The sequence below is a fragment of the Gadus macrocephalus genome, chromosome 11 (genome assembly GCF_031168955.1).
Source record: "Gadus macrocephalus chromosome 11, ASM3116895v1".
Classification (NCBI taxonomy): domain Eukaryota; kingdom Metazoa; phylum Chordata; class Actinopteri; order Gadiformes; family Gadidae; genus Gadus; species Gadus macrocephalus.
Window position 1 is genome coordinate 779,080 of NC_082392.1, and position 23,578 is coordinate 802,657.

At 49.9% G+C, this 23,578-nt stretch overlaps 2 protein-coding genes across 4 annotated transcripts; one reads left to right on the forward strand and one right to left on the reverse strand.

Annotated features, from left to right (window-relative positions):
* Positions 1 to 180: 180 nt before the first annotated feature.
* On the reverse strand, positions 181 to 17,956 carry ube3b (ubiquitin protein ligase E3B). 3 transcript variants are annotated; one of them, XM_060065617.1, is made up of 29 exons: positions 17,698 to 17,956; positions 17,453 to 17,568; positions 17,125 to 17,295; positions 16,878 to 16,995; positions 16,653 to 16,712; positions 16,462 to 16,566; positions 16,279 to 16,375; positions 15,617 to 15,702; positions 15,337 to 15,419; positions 15,130 to 15,235; positions 14,884 to 15,004; positions 14,364 to 14,541; positions 13,684 to 13,850; positions 13,177 to 13,344; positions 12,822 to 12,993; positions 11,285 to 11,403; positions 10,871 to 10,985; positions 9,682 to 9,781; positions 9,396 to 9,515; positions 8,354 to 8,530; positions 5,284 to 5,394; positions 4,725 to 4,862; positions 4,501 to 4,566; positions 4,345 to 4,403; positions 3,209 to 3,391; positions 2,893 to 3,004; positions 2,528 to 2,620; positions 545 to 1,072; positions 181 to 356 (listed from the first exon to the last, which is right to left on the reverse strand). In XM_060065617.1, the coding sequence occupies exons 3-28, from the start codon at positions 17,283 to 17,285 to the stop codon at positions 881 to 883; spliced, it is 3,207 nt and encodes a 1,068-aa protein (XP_059921600.1). In that variant the 5' UTR covers positions 17,286 to 17,295; positions 17,453 to 17,568; positions 17,698 to 17,956; the 3' UTR covers positions 181 to 356; positions 545 to 880. The 3 variants fall into 3 exon arrangements, with proteins under 3 accessions (XP_059921600.1, XP_059921599.1, XP_059921598.1); XM_060065616.1 differs by having other exon boundaries at positions 449 to 1,072; XM_060065615.1 differs by having other exon boundaries at positions 441 to 1,072.
* Positions 17,957 to 18,410: 454 nt separating this feature from the next.
* kctd10 (potassium channel tetramerization domain containing 10) lies at positions 18,411 to 23,574 on the forward strand. The gene is made up of 7 exons (XM_060065689.1): positions 18,411 to 18,513; positions 18,976 to 19,189; positions 19,618 to 19,787; positions 21,326 to 21,412; positions 21,660 to 21,712; positions 21,811 to 22,006; positions 22,417 to 23,574. Exons 1-7 carry the CDS (start codon positions 18,511 to 18,513, stop codon positions 22,633 to 22,635), a joined length of 942 nt encoding a protein of 313 aa, XP_059921672.1. The 5' UTR covers positions 18,411 to 18,510; the 3' UTR covers positions 22,636 to 23,574.
* The last annotated feature ends 4 nt before the right edge of the window (positions 23,575 to 23,578 follow it).

The following is a 23,578-nucleotide window of genomic DNA, read 5'->3' on the forward strand; positions in this document are numbered from 1 at the left end:
CCAGCCATGTCTCAAAAACACTTTGAGACACGTCGACAACGTGGAAATGATTTGTCTCCTCTTGGTAAAAAGTGCACTCTGCAGCAATCGGATCACCCGGCGAGCGCCCAGACGGTCTGGGAGCGTGGGGGGGGGTCCTCCATTGGATTCGCCTCCTGGAGTGGATCAACGGCGTGTCTCATGGCTTGCATTACGTCTGAATTGCTTTCCGCCTCCCCCTTCAGACAGGAGTGTTGGAGGAGTCTCGCCTCCGAGGCCCGAGAACCAGATCCCACCGGCTCATCGAGTTAAACCTCGGCCTTATCAGATCTTCAGACAGACGTGGGGCGGAGGTGTAGGGTGGGGCTCCGTCTCCCCTCCTCCGGGACCACAGGGAACCGAAGGGCCTCCAGACGAAGAGCCGCCCCGCGGCCACCGGCTCCGGGGCGCAGCGGACCAACGGACAGACGGACAGACGGACAGACGGACAGACGGACCGACGGACAGACGGACAGACGGACAGACGGACCGACGGGCCGACGGGCCGACGGGCCGACGGACAGACGGACAGACGGACAGACGGACAGACGGACCGACGGACAGACGGACCGACGGACAGACGGGCCGACGGACAGACGGACAGACGGACAGACGGACAGACGGACAGACGGACAGACGGACAGACGGACAGACGGACAGACGGACAGACGGACAGACGGACAGACGGACCGACAGGCCGACTCCGGGGGACAGCGGACCGGAGAGTCTGTCTCTGGTGTTCGGGACGGCCCGGTCGGAGAGGGGAGGGCAGAGTGGGGTCCGGATCGAGGGGGGTCCCGTTGGGGGGGGTCCCGTTGGGGGGGGTCCAGAGCCGGAGGGGGGGCCGGCCAGGGACGGGGGGCTAGGAGAGCTCGAAGCCGGTATTCATGCTGATAGCGTAGCGCAGCTTGTCCCTCAGGATGCTCTTCTTGCTGTAGTTGGGCAGCTTCAGCAGGTTGAAGCAGGTGGACGAGGTGGGCAGCCGGCCGCCCGGCTCCTTCTTGCGGATGGTGAAGAAGCCCCTCAGCACGCTGCCCAGGGTGTCCCCGGTGTCCTGGGGGGGGGGGGGGGGGCTGGCGTTAGGATACAGCGACTCATGGAGACTTGGAACCTAATGAGTCCTGGCACTTAACATCTGGCACTTAAGACGCTACATAATGCTAAGGAAAACCGTTTTTAAGTGGCAGGACGTACAACACAATAAGGGCATACGCCCTTATTGTGTTGTACGTCCTGCCACTTAAAAACGGTCCTTAGCATTCTGTAGCGTCTTCTCCTAGCTATCTGTGTTGTACTCGGGGAATGGGTTAACCTAGTGATGGTTAGTGCTTGGCACTTGGTTCTATGAACGTCTTCACTGTACCCACAGAGATATGTTGTTGTTTCTCTTTCTTCTGACCAATGTACTTAATGGTAAGTCGCTTTGGACAAAGCGTCTAAATGCCCTCAGTGCAAAGGTAAGTGGAGAAGACGCCTTTAGCCGACGCCACGACGATCACAGCTTCAGGTGTGATTTCAACAAGGTCCACAACAGTCTGAAAGGTTTGCCTCTGGTTCTACATTGCTACTTCTTATCGTATGTATAGACACATGTTCTGTATTGATTCTTTATCTCTTATTCTACATCTTCTATCTACTGGTCTTTAGGGAACTCCTGATCTCTGTCTGTGCTGAATGAAGAACTGGTCTCCCCTCTCCTGCGACTCATCAGGACCAACCTATCACGTCCACGTTACAGGAGCCTTAGGAGTCGTACCGGCCGGCTCAGAGACAGCTTCTTTCACCGTGACACTGCTCAACACTCACGCCCTACCTCAGCCCCTGCCCCCCGCTCCCTTTGGACATGGACTACCTCTGCCCACTACGCACCTCATTAATGCACTTTACTTTATATGATCATACTGCTATTCTATTCATGGACTATGGACGGTCTGATTCCTCGTAACTCTGTGTACTTTAATAATGGCTTGCATTCTGTGTCTTACTTATTGTTTTTATTCAAGCACTGCAGAAAGGAAAAGCCCTTTTTGGACGATGCACTACTGGATGGATGTAAACTGCATTTCGTTGTACTGGTTGTCCTTACAATGACAGTTAAATTGAATCTAATCTAATCTGAATCTAACCCCACGACCACCGCTCCGGGACGCTTTAACACGTCTACAGACACATCTGCTGCTTCTGGCGGCGGGACGTCCTGATGGACCTGAGTCTACTGGTGGGACGTCCTGATGGACCCGAGTCTACTGGTGGGACGTCCTGATGGACCCGAGTCTACTGGTGGGACGTCCTGATGGACCTGAGTCTACTGGTGGGACGTCCTGATGGACCTGAGTCTACTGGTGGGACGTCCTGATGGACCTGAGTCTACTGGTGGGACGTCCTGATGGACCTGAGTCTACTGGTGGTCTCAGGTCCTGATGGACCTGAGTCTACTGGTGGGACGTCCCGATGGACCTGAGTCTACTGGCGGGACGTCCTGATGGACCTGAGTCTACTGGCCTCTCACCTGGTCGTCTGAGACCTCCACACAGCGGATGGAGAACGGAGGCTTGAGGTACGCAAAGCCCAGCAGGGGGGACCGGGAGCAGCTGGTGACGAACTGAGGACCAGCAACACAACAGCAACACAACAGGAACACAACAGGAACACAACAGGAACACAACAGGAACACAACAGGAAGAAGAACGTTAGGACAGGACTGGGATGTTGGATGGCATGCTTTAGATGGTTCTCAGTCTCCTCTCTTCCTCTGATCAAGCCTCTGAGAGCTGCTGGGGCTCCGCGTGTACCTCTGGTGTACCCCTCACCTCTGGGGTACACCAGAGGGTACATAATGCACTCGTTGGAGACTGGAGGGGCGGGGGATCCCACCTTGAGGAACATGGCGCGCTCCTCGGAGGTGAAGTCGCTGGACAGGATGTCCCAGAGCCAGATGACCACGCGGTGGCTGCTGTGGAAGCCCCCGTAGTACACCGTGTGCTTCCTGCAGGGCGGCGACAAAGGGACGTGGTGGGTCCAAGGGTCCAACAGGTCGGGGTACTCAAAATAAACCCTTTTCCCCAGACGACTTTTCGTGCATGCCGTGTAAATAAAAAGAACCCATTTGAAAACCATAGAAGGCCACAGTGATCGTTGGGTCATGCAGGGGGTGGGGGGGGGGGTCATAGGGGGTCATAGGGGGCCCTACTTGAGGTCGTCCAGGTCGATCTCGGCGTTGTCCCCTGACACCAGGCGCTGGACCTCGGGCGTGGAGAACACGTGCAGCCACTCAGGGTTGATGATGCTGCGGAAGCCGCGGATGAAGGCGCCCGTCTGCTCCTTGATCTGCGTGTGCATCCTGAAGTGGGCCATGAGGTGGATGTAGCTGATCCTGAGGACGGGACCACCCATCGGATGAGCTCTAGCGTCGGCGCGCAATGTTCACATTCACACCGAGGGCGTTCAGCAGACGCTTCTAACCAGAGCGACGAACAATCAGTACGTTTTTAGAAGAAAGAGAAACAACGATATATCTCTGTGGGTACAGGAAGGAGGTTCAGAGAACCAAGTGCCCAGCCCTAACCATCACTAGGTTAACCCATACTCTGTATACAACAAAGATAGCTAGGATAAGATGCTACACAATGCTAAATACTATTTTTAAGTGCCAGGATGTACGACACACCCCTCTTACAGTGTGCAAGAGGGGTGTGGGGTGTGGGGGCGAGGCTATGCAGAGACTCGGTGAACTCTGGTAATGAACGGTAGAGCTGGTAATGAACGGTAGAGCTGGTAATGAACGGTAGAGCTGGTAATGAACAGTAGGGGTGGTAATGAACGGTAGGGGTGGTAATGAACGGTAGGGGTGGTAATGAACGGTAGAGCTGGTAATGAACGGTAGAGCTGGTAATGAACGGTAGAGCTGGTAATGAACGGTAGGGGTGGTAATGAACGGTAGAGCTGGTAATGAACGGTAGGGGTGGTAATGAACGGTAGGGGTGGTAATGAACGGTAGAGCTGGTAATGAACGGTAGGGGTGGTAATGAACGGTAGAGCTGGTAATGAACGGTAGAGCTGGTAATGAACGGTAGAGCTGGTAATGAACGGTAGAGCTGGTAATGAACGGTAGAGCTGGTAATGAACGGTAGAGCTGGTAATGAACGGTAGGGGTGGTAATGAACGGTAGAGCTGGTAATGAACGGTAGGGGTGGTAATGAACGGTAGAGGTGGTAATGAACAGTAGGGGTGGTAATGAACGGTAGGGGTGGTAATGAACGGTAGAGCTGGTAATGAACGGTAGGGGTGGTAATGAACGGTAGGGGTGGACAGGTTGAGTTCACTCACTTGTTCTCATTGATCACCGCCATGGTCTTCCCTCCTGGGATCAGCTCGTGGCAGACCAGCTGTGAGGTGGACATCGGTCTTAGAATGAGCTTACACTGAATTATCAAATCATGCAAATGAGGTCCCCAGGCCATGGTTCTGGTTGCGGTGCCTCACCTGTCCCATGACGTCCTCATCGTAGGATAACGTCAGCCCCAGGTCTCCTACGTCTCCGTCGTAACGCTGGAACGATACATCACTCCTACGTTATTCACATGTCCGACGGCGTCTCTCCAACCGAACATCACGATAAGATCCGACTTATTCAATCTTATCGTTAAACGAGTTCCCCTAAGAGAGACACAAGCAGGAGGTACCACACCGTGGAGGGGGGCTCTGACCTTGATGGAGGTGAGGTTCTTGTAGAACTCAGAGTCCAGGGAGGGCAGCTCGTCGATGGAGCTGTAGAAGGAGCTGTGGTGGTGGCCCAGGACCTGGCTGAGGAAGAAGGAGGCGAACGGCACGTCCACCACGATGCCCTGGACAGAGGGCAGACCCACATGAACATCAGCACGCAGTACAAAGGGGGGGGGGGGGGACTGAGGGGCTGAGGAGGCCTCTCCCTCTATGGGGTGCACGGTTTGGGACGTCCACACTTTGTTTTAGGAAAACCCAGGATATCCGTTTCCCGGTCCCCCCGTTCCTAAAGAGAATGATGCATAGTGTTCCCTACAGGGAGGAGGGAAGGAGTGACCAGTAGAAGGTATCGTACCTCCTAGTGTGATGTATATTGTTCACTACAGAGAGGAGTGAACCAGTAGAAGGTATCGTACCTCCTAGTGTGATGTGTAGTGTTCCCTACAGAGAGGAGGAGTGAAGGAGTGACCAGTAGAAGGTATCGTACCTCCTAGTGTTCCCTACAGGGAGGAGGAGTGAAGGAGGGAGGCTCCTCAGACGTACCTCGTACATGGCCTTCCCGAGCATCTTGCCCACGAACTCAAAGAGCTGCAGGTGGTTCTCGTGGATGTAGGAGGTGGGCGAAGGATACAGACGCTCGTTCCCACTGGTGGTCTGAGGAGACAGGGTCCACACAGAGCAGAGGTCAGAGGTCAGAGGTCAGCGATGGGGTCAACAGCAGAGGGCACCACAGTCTGTCACCATCCTAAAGAGCATTTTAGAACAAACCTTTTCTCGTTGGTGTTCTCTCGTGCGTGACTGCGTGTGTTTGTTTCTCTCTTTAATCCTGCCTCTCACATGTGTCTCTGTGTTTATGAAGGTTCCTAACATCAAACCCTTTGAGGTTAGGTAAATTAAGGTCCCTTAATATCCTTCCTTCCTTCCCCCATCTCCTCCTGCTGGTGTATCAGAGTATTGTCCAGCCCATCTTGCTCTAATGTTCCACCTGCTTCTTAACATGCTTACTGTCAAAACGCCGGTCAAACTCACACGTGTCACAAACATCGCTGCCAAATGAATTGGTGGCCCCACACCCACACTGTCAGAGCTCAGTCTGAAGGCCATCTCACGCTACGCACGTACAATAGCACAGGACAACACCCACTCCAGGGCCACTTCACCGTCATGCCCTCTGGACGCAGGTACAGGTCTGTGTTGGGCAGTAGGGCTCGCTATGGCAGAGCCTGGAGCCTGGAGCCGGCCGCCGTAGCAGCCCTCGACCCAAGGCCAAGATAAACCCCCGCCGGTCCAGGGCAATGGACTTTATTGTCCCCTCTGGGACAATAAAGTCTAGAGTCTAAAGTCTAACAGCGTACCATCAAACCCTTTGAGGTCGGTATATTAAGGTTCTTACAGCGTACCATCAAACCCTTTGAGGTCGGTATATTAAGGTTCTTACAGCGTACCATCAAACCCTTTGAGGTCGGTATATTAAGGTTCTTACAGCGTACCATCAAACCCTTTGAGGTCGGTATATTAAGGTTCTTACAGCGTACCATCAAACCCTTTGAGGTCGGTATATTAAGGTTCTTACAGCGTACCATCAAACCCTTTGAGGTCGGTATATTAAGGTTCTTACAGCGTACCATCAAACCCTTTGAGGTCGGTATATTAAGGTTCTAACAACGTACCATCAAACCCTTTGAGGTCGGTATATTAAGGTTCCTAACAACGTACCATCAAACCCTTTGAGGTCGGTATATTAAGGTTCTTACAGCGTACCATCAAACCCTTTGAGGTCGGTATATTAAGGTTCTTACAGCGTACCATCAAACCCTTTGAGGTCGGTATATTAAGGTTCTTACAGCGTACCATCAAACCCTTTGAGGTCGGTATATTAAGGTTCTTACAACGTACCATCAAACCCTTTGAGGTCGGTATATTAAGGTTCTAACAACGTACCATCAAACCCTTTGAGGTCGGTATATTAAGGTTCCTAACAACGTACCATCAAACCCTTTGAGGTCGGTATATTAAGGTTCTAACAACGTACCATCAAACCCTTTGAGGTCGGTATATTAAGGTTCCTAACAACGTACCATCAAACCCTTTGAGGTCGGTATATTAAGGTTCCTAACAGCGTACCATCAAACCCTTTGAGGTCGGTATATTAAGGTTCCTAACAACGTACCATCAAACCCTTTGAGGTCGGTATATTAAGGTTCTTACAGCGTACCATCAAACCCTTTGAGGTCGGTATATTAAGGTTCTTACAGCGTACCATCAAACCCTTTGAGGTCGGTATATTAAGGTTCTTACAGCGTACCATCAAACCCTTTGAGGTCGGTATATTAAGGTTCCTAACAACGTACCATCAAACCCTTTGAGGTCGGTATATTAAGGTTCTAACAGCGTACCATCAAACCCTTTGAGGTCGGTATATTAAGGTTCTTACAGCGTACCATCAAACCCTTTGAGGTCGGTATATTAAGGTTCTAACAACGTACCATCAAACCCTTTGAGGTCGGTATATTAAGGTTCTTACAGCGTACCATCAAACCCTTTGAGGTCGGTATATTAAGGTTCCTAACAACGTACCATCAAACCCTTTGAGGTCGGTATATTAAGGTTCCTAACAACGTACCATCAAACCCTTTGAGGTCGGTATATTAAGGTTCCTAACAACGTACCATCAAACCCTTTGAGGTCGGTATATTAAGGTTCTTACAGCGTACCATCAAACCCTTTGAGGTCGGTATATTAAGGTTCTTACAGCGTACCATCAAACCCTTTGAGGTCGGGTATATTAAGGTTCTTACAGCGTACCATCAAACCCTTTGAGGTCGGTATATTAAGGTTCTAACAACGTACCATCAAACCCTTTGAGGTCGGTATATTAAGGTTCCTAACAACGTACCATCAAACCCTTTGAGGTCGGTATATTAAGGTTCTTACAGCGTACCATCAAACCCTTTGAGGTCGGTATATTAAGGTTCTTACAGCGTACCATCAAACCCTTTGAGGTCGGTATATTAAGGTTCCTAACAACGTACCATCAAACCCTTTGAGGTCGGTATATTAAGGTTCTTACAGCGTACCATCAAACCCTTTGAGGTCGGTATATTAAGGTTCTTACAGCGTACCATCAAACCCTTTGAGGTCGGGTATATTAAGGTTCTTACAGCGTACCATCAAACCCTTTGAGGTCGGTATATTAAGGTTCTAACAACGTACCATCAAACCCTTTGAGGTCGGTATATTAAGGTTCCTAACAACGTACCATCAAACCCTTTGAGGTCGGTATATTAAGGTTCTTACAGCGTACCATCAAACCCTTTGAGGTCGGTATATTAAGGTTCTTACAGCGTACCATCAAACCCTTTGAGGTCGGTATATTAAGGTTCTTACAGCGTACCATCAAACCCTTTGAGGTCGGTATATTAAGGTTCCTAACAACGTACCATCAAACCCTTTGAGGTCGGTATATTAAGGTTCCTAACAACGTACCATCAAACCCTTTGAGGTCGGTATATTAAGGTTCCTAACAACGTACCATCAAACCCTTTGAGGTCGGTATATTAAGGTTCTTACAGCGTACCATCAAACCCTTTGAGGTCGGGTACTAACGACGTACCTTGAAGAGGTTGAGCGCTGGGTTGAACACCTTCTTGATGATCTCCTCCAGGAACTCCTTGAACACCCCATCCTGGTCGATGCCCGCCTCGTCCACGCCCAGGTCGTTGACGAACTTCACCCGGATCACGCCCTTGATGGAGTTGGAGGGGAGGCGGCGGAGCTGGTCGTAGCCGTCCTGGAGAACATCGAGAGAGAAGCACAATGAAAGGGTCGTATCTGGGGTCTGGGTCGCCTCTCGCCACCGTCGGTCACTTTATGATGGTACTTTTCTATATTCCTGTTGTTTTTTATTTGATCTCGTTTACAAAGTTCTCCCTTGCCTTGTCGCAGGAATATCAGTGTCTCAAATTAATAATTTGACAACACTTTGACTTCTGTTGTATTCTGCCTCAGAGCGTTTGGTTCAGTTCTCTGCTGCTGTGTGGTTTGGTTCAGTTCTCTGCTGCTGTGTGGTTTGGTTCGGTTCTCGTGGCGCTGTGTGGTTTGGTTCAGTTCTCTGCTGCTGTGTGGTTTGGTTCAGTTCTCTGCTGCTGTGTGGTTTGGTTCGGTTCTCGTGGCGCTGTGTGGTTTGGTTCAGTTCTCTGCTGCTGTGTGGTTTGGTGCGGGGCTCGTGGCGCTGTGTGGTTTGGTTCGGTTCTCGTGGCGCTGTGTGGTTTGGTTCGGTTCTCTGCTGCTGTGTGGTTTGGTTCGGTTCTCGTGGCGCTGTGTGGTTTGGTTCAGTTCTCTGCTGCTGTGTGGTTTGGTTCAGTTCTCTGCTGCTGTGTGGTTTGGTTCAGTTCTCTGCTGCTGTGTGGTTTGGTTCGGTTCTCGTGGCGCTGTGTGGTTTGGTTCGGTTCTCGTGGCGCTGTGTGGTTTGGTTCGGTTCTCGTGGCGCTGTGTGGTTTGGTTCGGTTCTCGTGGCGCTGTGTGGTTTGGTTCGGTTCTCGTGGCGCTGTGTGGTTTGGTTCGGTTCTCGTGGCGCTGTGTGGTTTGGTTCGGTTCTCTGCTGCTGTGTGGTTTGGTTCGGTTCTCGTGGCGCTGTGTGGTTTGGTTCCTCCTACCTCCAGCATGCGGGAGCGACGGATGGTGATGTGGGTGACGTGCGGAGAGGCAGAGCTGGTCTCTACCAGGCCCAGGCTCTCCTTCTCCTTGGTGACGATGTTCCGGAACAGCAGAACCCGCTGGGAGGAACCGAGAACAGGGGAACCGTTAAGGAACGCAGCACTCATCAATATCAATCAAATCATTTTAAATAATTAATTTCCACTGGGTCACTAAAGTGTTGACGTGCAGAGTGAACATGTGGCGGTGCCCCCGGGGAGGGCAGAGGAAGAGGGGTGTGCGTACGTTCTTGTGCGGGACGACGTGGGGGATGTACTGCAGCAGCAGCTGGGCTCGACGCTTCCCTTTCTCCAGCTCCTGGAACAGCAGGCTGGGCTTCAGGTCCCTGGGGGGGCAGGGGGACAACGCTTTACCACAACTACCAACTACCATAACTAACACAACTACCAACTACCAACTACCAACTACCATAACTAACACAACTACCAACTACCAACTACCATAACTAACACAACTACCAACTACCAACTACAGCAGGCTGGGCTTCAGGTCCCTGGGGGGGCAGGGGGACAACGCTTTACCACAACTACCAACTACCATAACTAACACAACTACCAACTACCAACTACCATAACTAACACAACTACCAACTACCAACTACCAACTACCAACTACCATAACTAACACAACTACCAACTACCAACTACAGCAGGCTGGGCTTCAGGTCCCTGGGGGGGCAGGGGGACAACGCTTTACCACAACTACCAACTACCAACTACCATAACTAACACAACTACCAACTACCAACTACCAACTACCATAACTAACACAACTACCAACTACCAACTACCAACTACCATAACTAACACAACTACCAACTACCAACTACCAACTACCAACTACCAACTACCAACTACAGCAGGCTGGGCTTCAGGTCCCTGGGGGGGGCAGGGGGACAACGCTTTACCACGACTACCATAACTAACACAACTACCAACTACCATAACTAACACAACTACCAACTACCAACTACCATAACTAACACAACTACCAACTACCACAACTACCACAAGTACCAACTACCACAACTACCCCAACTACCACAACCACCACAACTACCACAACTACCCCAACTACCACAACTACCACAATTCCCACTGTACTATCAGAAACACCACCAGGGAGTTCAGAAACCCATCACTGCAGACATAAAGAGGCGCATTTATTGTATGTTGTACGTCCTTAAACACACTTAAATATAGTACTGACTACTTAGCATTGTGTAGCGTCTTATTCTAGCTAGCTAGATATGTTGTTGTTTCTCTTTCTTCTGACTAACGTACTGATTGTAGGTCGCTGTGGTTAAAAGCGTCTGCTAAAGGCCTGAATGAACCACGTGCCCCCTGGTGGTAGCTACATACAGGGGGCGCTAGAGAGGTTCAGGGCGCGGGGTTTCAGGGACAGGAAGTCTCACCGGCGCAGCCAGTGCTCCTCCGGGGTGAACTTCCTGCGGCAGTCCCGTTCGTAGAGCACCATGAGCCAGCCGTGCACGCTGTGGAACAGCTCCAGCTTCTCCCCCTTCGCGTTCTCTGCTCCCCCCAGAACAGGCAGGAAACCACCAGTAAGACACACGACCGCTTCTGATGTAGTGCACAGCACAAAGTGAACACTTCTTTCTATGTCTCCCACGATATCAGAGCAGAAGGAGCGTCAGTGACGGGACACAACATGAACTTGAATATCATGAATATGAAATAAAGAAGCTGAACTTGAATAATCCAATATGAGATAGTAAGTATTTGGTGTGAGGCTGCAGAAACACCCCAGACACTGGAACACTGGAGACCAGCGTCTGCCGTGTTCAGGCCGCCCTATCAGCTGGTCTTACCCAGAATGCCGTCCCAGATCATCTTGTACACGAAGGTGTTCAGGAAGGAGGAGATGGTGAGCAGCTCCTCGATCTTGAAGGAGGTCTGCTCCTCGTAGACCTCGATGTCGTCCAGGATCCTGCAGTACATCATCACGACCCCCTTAGAGATGCCCTCCCACTGCACACCAGCATACAGCTGCATGCTGTGTGTTTATCATGCTGGCTCTCTGACTCTGGATTTAGAGGAGTATCCTGAACACACGCTGTGCACCAGCATGAATGCTTTGTACATTTGTAGTTTTGTAAATCACATTTTCAGATTCCGAGGAACATATCGAAAAGCAACAACAAGATGACCATCCAACACGTTGAGCCACCCGGCTCATGGGATGGAGCCGATAAATAATGTATCTTAACTTCAGGGTATCATATCTGGGATTAGACTTCCTTCCCATAATGTATCTTAACTTCAGGGTATCATATCTGGGATTAGACTTCCTTCCCATAATGTATTTTAACTTCAGGGTATCAGATCTGGGATTAGACTTCCTTCCCATAATGTATCTTAACTTCAGGGTATCAGATCTGGGATTAGACTTCCTTCCCATAATGTATCTTAACTTCAGGGTATCAGATCTGGGATTAGACTTCCTTCCCATAATGTATCTTAACTTCAGGGTATCATATCTGGGATTAGACTTCCTTCCCATAATGTATCTTAACTTCAGGGTATCATATCTGGGATTAGACTTCCTTCCCATAATGTATCTTAACTTCAGGGTATCAGATCTGGGATTAGACTTCCTTCCCATAATGTATCTTAACTTCAGGGTATCATATCTGGGATTAGACTTCCTTCCCATAATGTATCTTAACTTCAGGGTATCAGATCTGGGATTAGACTTCCTTCCCATAATGTATCTTAACTTCAGGGTATCATATCTGGGATTAGACTTCCTTCCCATAATGTATTTTAACTTCAGGGTATCAGATCTGGGATTAGACTTCCTTCCCATAATGTATTTTAACTTCAGGGTATCAGATCTGGGATTAGACTTCCTTTCCATAATGTATCTTAACTTCAGGGTATCATATCTGGGATTAGACTTCCTTCCCATAATGTATCTTAACTTCAGGGTATCATATCTGGGATTAGACTTCCTTCCCATAATGTATCTTAACTTCAGGGTATCAGATCTGGGATTAGACTTCCTTCCCATAATGTATCTTAACTTCAGGGTATCATATCTGGGATTAGACTTCCTTCCCATAATGTATCTTAACTTCAGGGTATCAGATCTGGGATTAGACTTCCTTCCCATAATGTATCTTAACTTCAGGGTATCAGATCTGGGATTAGACTTCCTTCACATAATGTATCTTAACTTCAGGGTATCATATCTGGGATTAGACTTCCTTCCCATAATGTATCTTAACTTCAGGGTATCAGATCTGGGATTAGACTTCCTTCCCAACGGGCGCCGACCAGTGCCACTGTGAGGATGTATGAATGTGTGAATGGATGGAAGGATGAAGGTATGAGGGGTGCTCTCACGTGATGAGGTGGCGGGAGCAGTCACAGAACAGCACGAGCATGGCGAGCAGCCGCTTGGACTCGTCCGTGTCGTTGTTCAGGCACTCGGTGAACAGCTTCAGGCCCCCCTGGGGCCCCAGCTCACAGATGAAGGCCCACAGCTTGGGCAGCAGCTCGTCCAGGTGGGTCAGCCCTGGGGGGGCACAGCGACATCATCACACTCTGCTGGGGGCCGTGTGTGTGTGTGTGTGTGTGTGTGTGTGTGTGTGTGTGTGTGTGTGTGTGTGTGTGTGTGTGTGTGTGTGTGTGTGTGTGTGTGTGTGTGTGTGTGTGTGTGTGTGTGTGTGTGTGTGTGTGTGTGTGTGTGTGTGCTGACCGGTGAGGATCTGCAGGCGTATCTGCGTGAGCGTGGACAGGGCAGTCTGGTACAGGACACAGATGCTGCAGACCTTCTGCACCTCGGCCGAGTCCACCCGCCGCCCGCCGACCGGCTTCAGGATGTTCCTCACCGACGCCGACTTCTGGAACGCTCGCTTGAAGAGGCCTGGGAACAAAGAACCACATGACTCAGGAGAACATGGAACCACCTCATAACCCAGGAGAACATAGAACCTCATAACTCAGAAGAAGAACAACCTAATTTATTAAACTTATTTACTATCTTTACCATATTTCATCTTTTGACTGGGAGTCAAACACCCTCACCACACACACACACACACACACACACACACACACACACACACACACACACACACACACACACACACACACACACACACACACACACACACACACACACACACACACACACACACACACACACACGCCTCTGCGTTTCAGGGAGGGGCCTTGGCTCCACCAGCCAGAGGAGGGCACTCACTCTTGACGGGCAGGTGGTTCTGGGAGGTGCCGGGCTGCTGGGCGGATGGCGACGGCTCTTGGCTCTCCAGCTTCTTGGAGAGAACGTCGCTGAAGAGCGTACGGATGACCGCCGTGCCCCACAGGTACTGCAGCTGCTTGGTCACCAGCGGCATGGACTCGTTCAGCCTGGGGAGGGACAGAGCCCCGGTCAGTCAGACACAAGACTAGGCTCAGCCCAAAACAGAGCCCAGGTCAGTCTGACACAAGACTACACTCATCCCCAAACAGACAAACCCCAGGTCAGTATGGCACAAGACATGACTACACTCGTCCCCTCACAGACAGACCCCGGGTCAGACTGACGTGACGCAAGACCTCACTAATCCCCAAGTTCTGCTTTACAGCAGAATCTAACAGCAAGAGAAACAGACAGACCCCAGGTCAGTCAAATAGAAGACCTCCCAATACCCAAGTTCTGATGCACAGCAGTCTCAAAGAGCACAGTGCGAATCCAACAAGAGAATTTAAGCACAATATGAGTCAAATAGTAACGATAATAACTTAATAATTACAACTATGCCAAAACAATCAATAGAATAAAATAAACTAGGGTCATCATAAGACGGTGCATGGAGGGGCCAGTGATTAATAAATTATTAATGTACTAATCAATAAACGTGCTCCCTCTTCATAACTCACCCATAGTCCACGGTCTGAGAGAACCAGCCCAGGACCGCGTGCCAGTGGGTCAGGTTGGACTTCTTCTGGGACACGTATCTCTGGCAGTAGGACAGCATGTCTGTCAGGTCCTTCACAAAGTGGTTGGCCTCCTCTTCCAGGACCTTCTCGTCCAGGAAGCCCAGGTGGATCAGGTTACCTGCGACGGAGAGACGACGTGAGGAACTACGAAGCCGTTTCAGGACATGAGTCACATGTGTGTGGGATGTCCCTGTTTACACCAGTCAGTCTAGATGACTGTATCTAGATTGGAAAGCTCATCCGACTACACAACAGCCACCAGGCCCTCAGAAAGGTCTCAGCTGGTCTACAAGAGACCCTCGTCTGAGATGGTGTTCACACAAACAGGTTTCAGGGTTCCACAATTTCAGGGGATCAGGCATCACCATCCCACAACCGTTTCCTACGGCGCTTTGTAAGTGTGATTCTCAGCGTTTGGTGAACAGGCTCACCAATGCTGATTCATCAGGCAGAAGCTTACCCAGCAGGCAGAGTGTGTGGCTCCCCTCCAGACACACACAGATGTCCACACACTGCTCCTCTCTGCTCAGGAACAAGATGAACTTGCGAAGCATGTCGTGCGTTTGGAGAGAGGCCATGCACTGCCCAAATAAAGAGATCATTCAGAGTTAGTTAACGGAGGCGGATGATATAAGTTTGACAGTATTTTCTGTGTTCCGGTGTGATACACATAGTTTGGTCTATCTAGAGTCTAGACCGTGTTTACCTCTGGCGTCAGAGTATTGAGATGAGATACGATGGCTGGAACCGACATGATGTGAAGGAGGAACGATCTCAGAAGGTTGTCAGAGAAGTGAGCGGCGATCACTGGCCTGCAAACGACCAGAACCGGTTAAAGTGCCAATGAACACGGACAAACAGAAGGGTTACAAGTGGAACGCGTTGAAGGATCATCCACGATGAGCAGGCTCACCTCAAAGACAGAGTGAAGATGGCAGTCAGGGTACCCTTAGAGAGGGAGGGCCGGGAGCGAGCCAGCCCGCAGGTCAGCAGGATCTACGCAGAAACACCCGGGATGTTAGGATAGGGCAGCTTGTCAGACAATAATGCATTCTATTGTGAGTGCTTATATGTCCCGGCCTGGAATTTGATGCGTATTCATGCTGCTGTCATGGCTCGTGTAGATTTTTTAATCTGAGACTTAAACTGAGACTAAAGGGAGATCATTGAAACGGTGTGGTCCGTAACAGCACCTGAAGTGTAGAGTAGAAGCCCTTCTGGTTGAGATGGCCCATGATGTTTTCACAGATTCTCGTCAAAGCCGGTTTCAGAGCTTCTCCTAGACGTCACGTTAGAGAAGATAGTTTAGTTTCTTCTTCTTCAAGTGAAATTGTATTATTTACAGAGCACACTTCATTCAGAAAGGAAACCTCAATGCCAACTGGGAGCCAAATCTGCGATCGCATGTTTCACCAGCTGACAGATTTCCAGCCGACCTGGCCCGCGTTGGGCCAATCACAACCATTCATCTAATATGGGGCGGGTTTAATGCATGATTGACAGAGGAGCGCCCAATGGGAGCGCAGTTAAGGCCATTTATAAACAACCGGTACGACTGCCGTCACGCGCGTCGTTGCTCTGATTGGCAGAAGGTCAGTCCAACCGAACCAGAGGCGTTTGGGTGGCGCTCGTTGATAATGTCTGTTTGAATTGAGCTGGGGGGTCCCAGACCCCTGGGAATAGGGTGACGTCAGGCCGAACCAAACGTGCTTCACATCACAAGTGAAAACAACAACATCAACAACAACGGTGAGGTTGAGCGTATTTTAAAGCCCTCCCCAGGTGTGATCCTTTAGCCCCCCTTAGGGAGGAGGTTCCAGAAGGATCCTGGTCTCCGGGCGAGCAGCAGACTGACCTTTCCCTCGGAGCAACCTCCATGTGCAGGTGTTGGTGAAGGTGACCAGCATGCTGAGGTACAGCGTCACCAGCTTGTTGTCCTGCAGGATGTCGGGCTGGGGGGGGGGGGGCAGAGAACCACCAGGTCACTCATGGGGAGCGTGAAGGTTCACTGATCTGCTCCCAACGTTAACTCTTTTACCTTCAGCTTCTTGAGGTGCTGACAGCAGACCCACAGCACGCCTTTAATCTGTTTGATCCAGGGAATGGTGAGGTCTTTGGAAAGGGCCAAGGACACGTACCAAACCTGGAAGGTAAAAGACACCAGTCACTCGTACACAGGAGACCCAGTTAAACATCGATGAGGCGACGGACGTTTCAGAGCCTGCTCACTTTGGGTTCGTTCTCGACGTCCATGCTGGTCAGAATGGCTCGGCAGAGCTTCTCGAAGCGCTGCAGAGTGGCAACAGAATAAAACAACATGCCTTTCTTTAGAATTAGAAGAAATCAATATCCAGCTTGTCAAAAACACATGCATCTCAATTCTCGTCAAAGATAAATAGATAAAAAGCCTTCTGCTACATATTATGATCAATTTTATTTTTTTAAATTACTTACCAACTTATCCTCAGGAGCATAAACAAATAACAGTTTCCGGGCGATTTTGAAAATTGATAGTGCATTCCGTTTGGTTGTCCCGCTTTCAGAGGTTTGGAAATAGTCGTCCACCTCTTTCCTAGTGATCATAAGTAACGACACAATTATTCAAAAAGATTATACAAAAGCAAACATTTGACAATTATTATTGCGTGAATTTATTTATCCTGGTGACAACACCATGACGTGAATGGTTTAAGTAACCCACCGTAGCTGCTTTTGCAGCCTGCAGCGACAGAGGAACCGTCGGACCAGAGCCTGGATCTGCGTGGCGCAGCGCTCCTTCTCCCGGGAGCCCTGCCGCTCTTCACGGGCCTGCCGGGCCCGGTCCAGGAACTCCGACTTGGAGCTCTGAGTGGCGCTGAACATGATGGTGCCCCTGATCGACGAGGTCCACGGGAGACACAGACATGGAACGAACACAAAGAGGAAACGAGGATTGACGCTATCAGGAGAAACACGTCCTGGACCCTGATGGTGTGAGGGACGGTTTGAACCCTAACCCATTCACTCATAAGACCAAAGTGATGAATTACCTGCGATAGATCCCGATCAGAGGCACAGGAGATGGAGCTGGAGATGTTGGATCATGAGTGTGTCCTTGAGATCCACGTTGGGAGGGACGCCAACACCCCTGATCTACTGATCATATCTGAGGACAGCAGGCTGGGTTAGCACACACCGAAAAGTAACATCATAGGAACCGTCAAACAATGAGCAGCATCCTTCAATTGACAGACGAGGCCCTGTTGAGTGACAGCCCTAAACACCGCGGTCATACCGTATGGAGATGTAAACAATAACAGCAGCTCGTCCATGGACTGCAGACGTTAATCCCCGGTGTTGCACTCCATGATTCCGGGTGGCGTTTTCAGTATGTTTGATCAAAATCGAAATATCAGTACTATCGAAACGTGAAACAAAATCAAACACGTCTTTTCTGAACACTAGTGTATAGGTTATCGTCGTTTGAATCGTCCTCCATTGTTGATAGTGGTTTACTGAGGGTTGAGCGGAACCGAGGAAAGAATCGACAGTTCTGCCGTAGAGGCCGGATGGTTTTAGAGGTTACTCTTACCATAAAGCTGCTAATATAAAGCAGATATAAATAATACTGGTGTAAAACTGATAATATAAAGCTTGTATAAATAATACTAGTATAAAGCTGCTATTATAGAAAATATATAAATAATACTGGTATAAAACTGATAATATAAAGCTGATATAAATAATACTGGTACAAAGCTGCTAATATAAAGCTGATATAAATAATATTGGTATAAAACTGCTAATGTAAATATGATATAAATAATACTGGTATAAAACTGATAACATAAAGCTGATATAAATAATACTGGTAAAAAAAAAATATATATATATACATATATATATATGCATAAATATAATATATATATATATAGATATATAGATATAGTTATATGTATACATATATAGTAATATAATTGGGGCTGTACCTTTAAACACAGGCGGGATGCTGACGTCATAGTGTAAGTGCGCAGCTTGGGACCGGAAGGAAGTGGGTGTCAGCTGGCTAAGGTTAGCGAGCTAAACTCCCGAAGTCTGCCTTGGTTCTATGGTAAATATACTTCTAATCCTCCCGTTAGCCGGGTACCGTGTGATCCAGGACCACCTACCGGGACAGGGGGCCGCGGGGCGCCGCCCGTAACCGGTTCAGTTCTCTACTTGTCGGCTACTTATTAGATATTATTCACAGCCTAGCTACATGCTAACACTGAGCCTGGGTGCAGCTCAACATAGTCCTTAATGCCCTAAAGCGGGACGGATCGCTGTGTTTGGATCATATTCCTGATGAAGGACACAATAACTCTTGTCTGGATCTAGGGGGTGTCTGGATCAGGTTCTGGGGGCGGGGGGGGGGTCTGGCTGGCTGGCTGGCTGGCTGATGGGGACGTTAGTATGTAACGTGCGGAGTGTTCTTTGTAGGAGGTGGTTACTCGCAGTTGGTTGTTATTAAGCAGTAATGCGTTGTACTAGATGACAGTGATACAGGTGTGCCGTGCCCTTTGACCCTCCGCAGGAAGAGATGTCAGGTGAGAGCGTTGTGAGCTCGGCCCTGCCGGCAGCTACAACCCGCACCACCCCCTTCAAGGGCTCGAGCCCCAGCTCCAAGTACGTGAAGCTGAACGTGGGCGGGGCTCTGTACTACACCACCATGCAGACCCTGACCAAGCAGGACACCATGCTGAAGGCCATGTTCAGCGGCCGCATGGAGGTCCTCACCGACAGTGAAGGTGAGTTTCTAGTGGGGTTTGTTTCTGAGTTGTTGCTCTAAAACACAAAACACTCGCATTCCCCAGATGTGTATTGTCATTTACATGTAGGGCGTTTAGCCAACGCTTCCATCCAAAGCGACTTACAAGAAGTCCATTTGTCAGTAGAAAGAGAAACAACAACAACAACAATATATCTGTCGGCACAGTAAGGATGTTCACTAGGTTAACCCATTCCCTGTATACAACAAAGATAGGATGAGATTCTAGGTACTATTTTTAAGTGTAAGGACGTACACCATATAGTAAGGAGCAGAGCGGCGTTGGGGTAGGGGGGGATATGCAGAGTCTAGGGTGAAGTTGTGTATAGTTTTGATGTTTTCGTGGGAAGATTTCCCCGACTCGCACAAGGTGTCAGCAGAACTCACCAGAGCCCCCCTCCCCCCCAGGCTGGATCCTGATCGACCGCTGTGGGAAGCACTTCGGGACCATCCTGAACTACCTGCGGGACGGAGCCGGGCCGCTGCCCGACACGCGGCGGGAGACGGAGGAGCTGCTGGCCGAGGCCAAGTACTACCTGGTGCAGGGGCTGGCGGACGAGTGCACGGCCGCGCTACAGGTGAGACCGCCGGGGGGCCGGGGGGGGCGGACACCACGCCCTCACACACACCACTCGGAGCCACGCCTTTTAGTGAAGTTATGTTTCATTCAACCGTACGCATGAACACGTACCATGATGTCAACAATATAAAATGACAGCCAGGCTCCCTCAATAAACCAGCGGTACCTGGTGTGAACTAGGGATGGGCATAATTAATCGATGCTCGATAATTGATCGTTAAGAAATGCGTCGATCAATTTATATTGTTATCGATTAAAAGGACGTTGTGTTGCATACTGTGAGTCTTGAAGCATTTAATTTAATATAACCCTGCCGACTGGTGGAAAGTGAATGGAAGAAGGTTCCCCAGGCTGTCAAAGTTAGCGCGACAATACCTCTGCATCCCCGCAACTTCGGTCCCGTCAGAGCGGGTGTTTTCTGCTGCTGGACTGACAGTTACAAGGCTGCGTTCGCGTCTGACCCCCGAGCATGTTAACGTGCTTATATTCCTAAACAAAAATATGTAGGCTGGAGTTACTGTATGCTATGGACGACAGTCACCACCGTATGTGAGTCGCTCTTTTCTTTCTTAATGTGTTGACTCTCGCTCCGCTTGGTGCCTCTTGGAGTCGTTACATTTTGCCAAAACGGTGATATTTTAGCAACAAGTCCAGCCTTATATATGTTCAATAAGGTATTGCTTTTAGATAGACTAGTTCATGCAATTGTTTGTAAATGGGTGGCTCATCTTTTTGTTGCGAGCCTTTTCCGCGCGCCGGCTGCAGGCATTATATGTCGGCCTTTTCCCCCCCTTTTTTTTTCATAACAGTTATACAGTTTAATGCCCACTTTTAGCCTACTGCCTTTGTTTGATTATTGTTGTCCGATAAGTTCGCTACTTATTGTAATTGGAATAGGCTACAGATTTAGTCTTGTTGAATCGTTTCCAAACCTTTAAGAGCGCCTGTAGGCGCATTGTTCGGACTTTACGAGCGCCGCATAGGCCTATAACCTATAATGCCTGTATTTATTATTTTAAAACTGTTAAACAGTTGTAGGTCTTCAAGTTAACTGTATTGTATTAATTTTGGCCCATACATTATTGTTGGAATAAAGATTTCATTGATAAAAACATTAGAAAAAAAACATAGAAAAAAGTTAATGATTAATCGATAATTGATCGATAACTCTAGCGATGCTCGATCAAGAAAATTTCTTCAAATGCCCATCCCTAGTGTGAACCAGCGGTACCTGGTGTGAACCGGCGGTACCTGGTGTGAACCGGCGGTACCTGGTGTGAACCGGCGGTACCTGGTGTGAACCGGCGGTATCTGGTGTGAACCGGCGGTACCTGGTGTGAGCCGGACACTTCTGGTGGGAGCCTGCCGCTTCTGGTTCAGAGTGGACCACTCCAGCTATCCAGTATTCCGATACACAATACCCAGACAGGATAGTAGAGTGAATTATGTGTTTTTAACCAGAAGGTACTACTGTAGTACTACACACTTTACTACAGTCTCCTGGACATGAACGCCTCCTCCTCTCTCCTCTGGCAGAACAAGGACACCTACGAGCCCTTCTGTAAGGTTCCTCTGGTGACCTCCCCCAAGGAGGAGCAGCGCCTCATCGCCACCTCCAACAAGGTACCCCCCCCCCCCCCCCCCCCCCCACGCCATGTCTCACCCCCCCCAGCTGGCGTTTACAACCAAGATGGCCGTGATTCATAGTCTTGATTTTGCTGTTGATGCTAATGCAGCGTTTGAAGAGCGATGCTATTTCCTTAAATAGTATACGTTTGTCCATCGCTGTAAGCTGTTCTCCTGTATCTATAGACCATGGACCTTCTTTTAATCAGTAAATGTTTCAACACTCTACTCTTCGTCCCCACAGCCCACCGTCAAACTTCTGTACAACCGCAGCAACAACAAGTACTCGTACACCAGGTAAGGCCCCCGACGCAGAGACTCAGCCGGTCACAGTGGAGCTCAGCCCCATTACTTCATCCTCACTTCCTGTGCTCACCCCCTCACTTCCTGTTCAGCAACTCTGACGACAACATGCTGAAGAACATTGAGCTGTTCGACAAGCTGTCCCTGCGCTTCAACGGGCGCGTCCTCTTCATCAAGGACGTGATCGGGGACGAGATCTGCTGCTGGTCCTTCTACGGCCAGGGCCGCAAGATCGCCGAGGTCTGCTGCACCTCCATCGTGTACGCCACCGAGAAGAAGCAGACCAAGGTACCGCCTGGGGACACGGGCACACGCGCTATTATGGGATGGGGAGGCATCTGAGGACACGTTCACACATGGTATTATGGGATGGGGAGGCATCTGAGGACACGTTCACACATGGTATTATGGGATGGGGAGGCATCTGAGGACACGTTCACACATGGTATTATGGGATGGGGAGGAATCTGAGGACACGTTCACACATGGTATTATGGGATGGGGAGGAATCTGAGGACGTATTATGGGATGGGGATGAATCTGAGGACGTATGGAAATGTGGTATAGTTTGAGGGTATGTTTGGACTCCCCCGAGCCTCTCTGACGGTTGGTCCGCCCCGGTCCCCCCCCACCCTCTCTGACGGTTGGTCCGCCCCGGTCCCCCCCCCACCCTCTCTGACGGTTGGTGTCCCCCCCAGGTGGAGTTCCCCGAGGCCCGTATCTACGAGGAGACCCTGAACATCCTGCTGTACGAGTCCCAGGACGGGCGCGGCCCGGACAACGCCCTGCTGGAGGCCACGGGCGGCGCCGCGGGACGCTCCCACCACCTGGACGAGGACGAGGAGCGCGACCGCATCGAGCGCGTGCGGAGGATCCACATCAAGCGGCCCGACGACCGCACGCACCACCACCAGTGACCTCTGACCCCCCAGTGGACCCCGGCCGCCGAGCGGTCCTGCCTGTGCCTTATCACCGACCGCCTCTCCTCCCCTCTTTACGGACTCTAACGAGCAGAGTCGTTAGCAGAGTCGTTAGCGCTGAAGAGCCGTAGCTTCCCGTGGTTACTGTCGTAGCTCCTCCAGCGCGTCACCATGTTGAGTGATTTGCTTTATTGTCCAGTCGCACGCAGACGGCATCGACCCGCCCACCGATAGGTTCGACCAATCATGAGACTACGTTTGGAATTGTAATGCAGATCACGTGTTTTTACTAATGCAATGTCATTATTTCGTTTTTGTGCTCTTTGAACATTACAGTCGAAAGAACAAGATGCATAACATTTTTAGCAAGTTGATTATTATTTTTTTGTGATTTTGTTGGCCAACACCAGGTGTTGTACATGAAGTGGCCGCTTGGTGGCACTGTTTATTCTTAAAAAAAAGAATCCCGCAAAGCACTGTCTTCTACAAGTATACCGCATATCCAAACGTATTCCTTCTTTTTATATCATCTTTTATACACTTCTGATGTCATGGGTGCAATCATTGTTTCAGAGCGGTCTCCACCGTGACACTCCCTTAGTTTTAATTCGCCACAGTCCCTCGATCCTATGAAAGGACCCCTTTTTAGAGGAGGCAACGTGAGGTCTGACCCGAGGTGTTGGTGTACGGGTGGAGGAGGACGGAGGTCGCGCTACGCCCGTAACCAGATCAGCAGGAGGAACTCTGCCTTGTAACGGCGTTCCAAGGGGAGCGAAACCAGAGCTGTCATCATCATGTAACGACCTGTTTCTCCTCATGTGTTTAACAACGTCCTCCTCACAATCACAGTACTTATCTCTCCTGTACAGACGTGAACATATGTATGTTTTAGATATATTTATACATTCTTTATCACAAATAAATTTCTACAATGTTTTTT

Excerpts from the sequence above, each read along its gene's own strand:
- kctd10 (XM_060065689.1), top strand. Across the intron at positions 19,190-19,617 it reads GGTCCTCACCGACAGTGAAG|GCTGGATCCTGATCGACCGC; the intron begins GTGAGTTTCTAG and ends CCTCCCCCCCAG. Across the intron at positions 19,788-21,325 it reads AGTGCACGGCCGCGCTACAG|AACAAGGACACCTACGAGCC; the intron begins GTGAGACCGCCG and ends CTCCTCTGGCAG.
- ube3b (XM_060065617.1), bottom strand. The coding sequence starts at position 17,285 with ATGTTCAGCGCCACTCAGAGCTCCAAGTCGGAGTTCCTGGACCGGGCC. Across the intron at positions 11,404-12,821 it reads TGCTCCCGCCACCTCATCAC|GATCCTGGACGACATCGAGG; the intron begins GTGAGAGCACCC and ends GATGTACTGCAG. Across the intron at positions 9,516-9,681 it reads ACGTCGTCCCGCACAAGAAC|CGGGTTCTGCTGTTCCGGAA; the intron begins GTACGCACACCC and ends GGTTCCTCCCAG.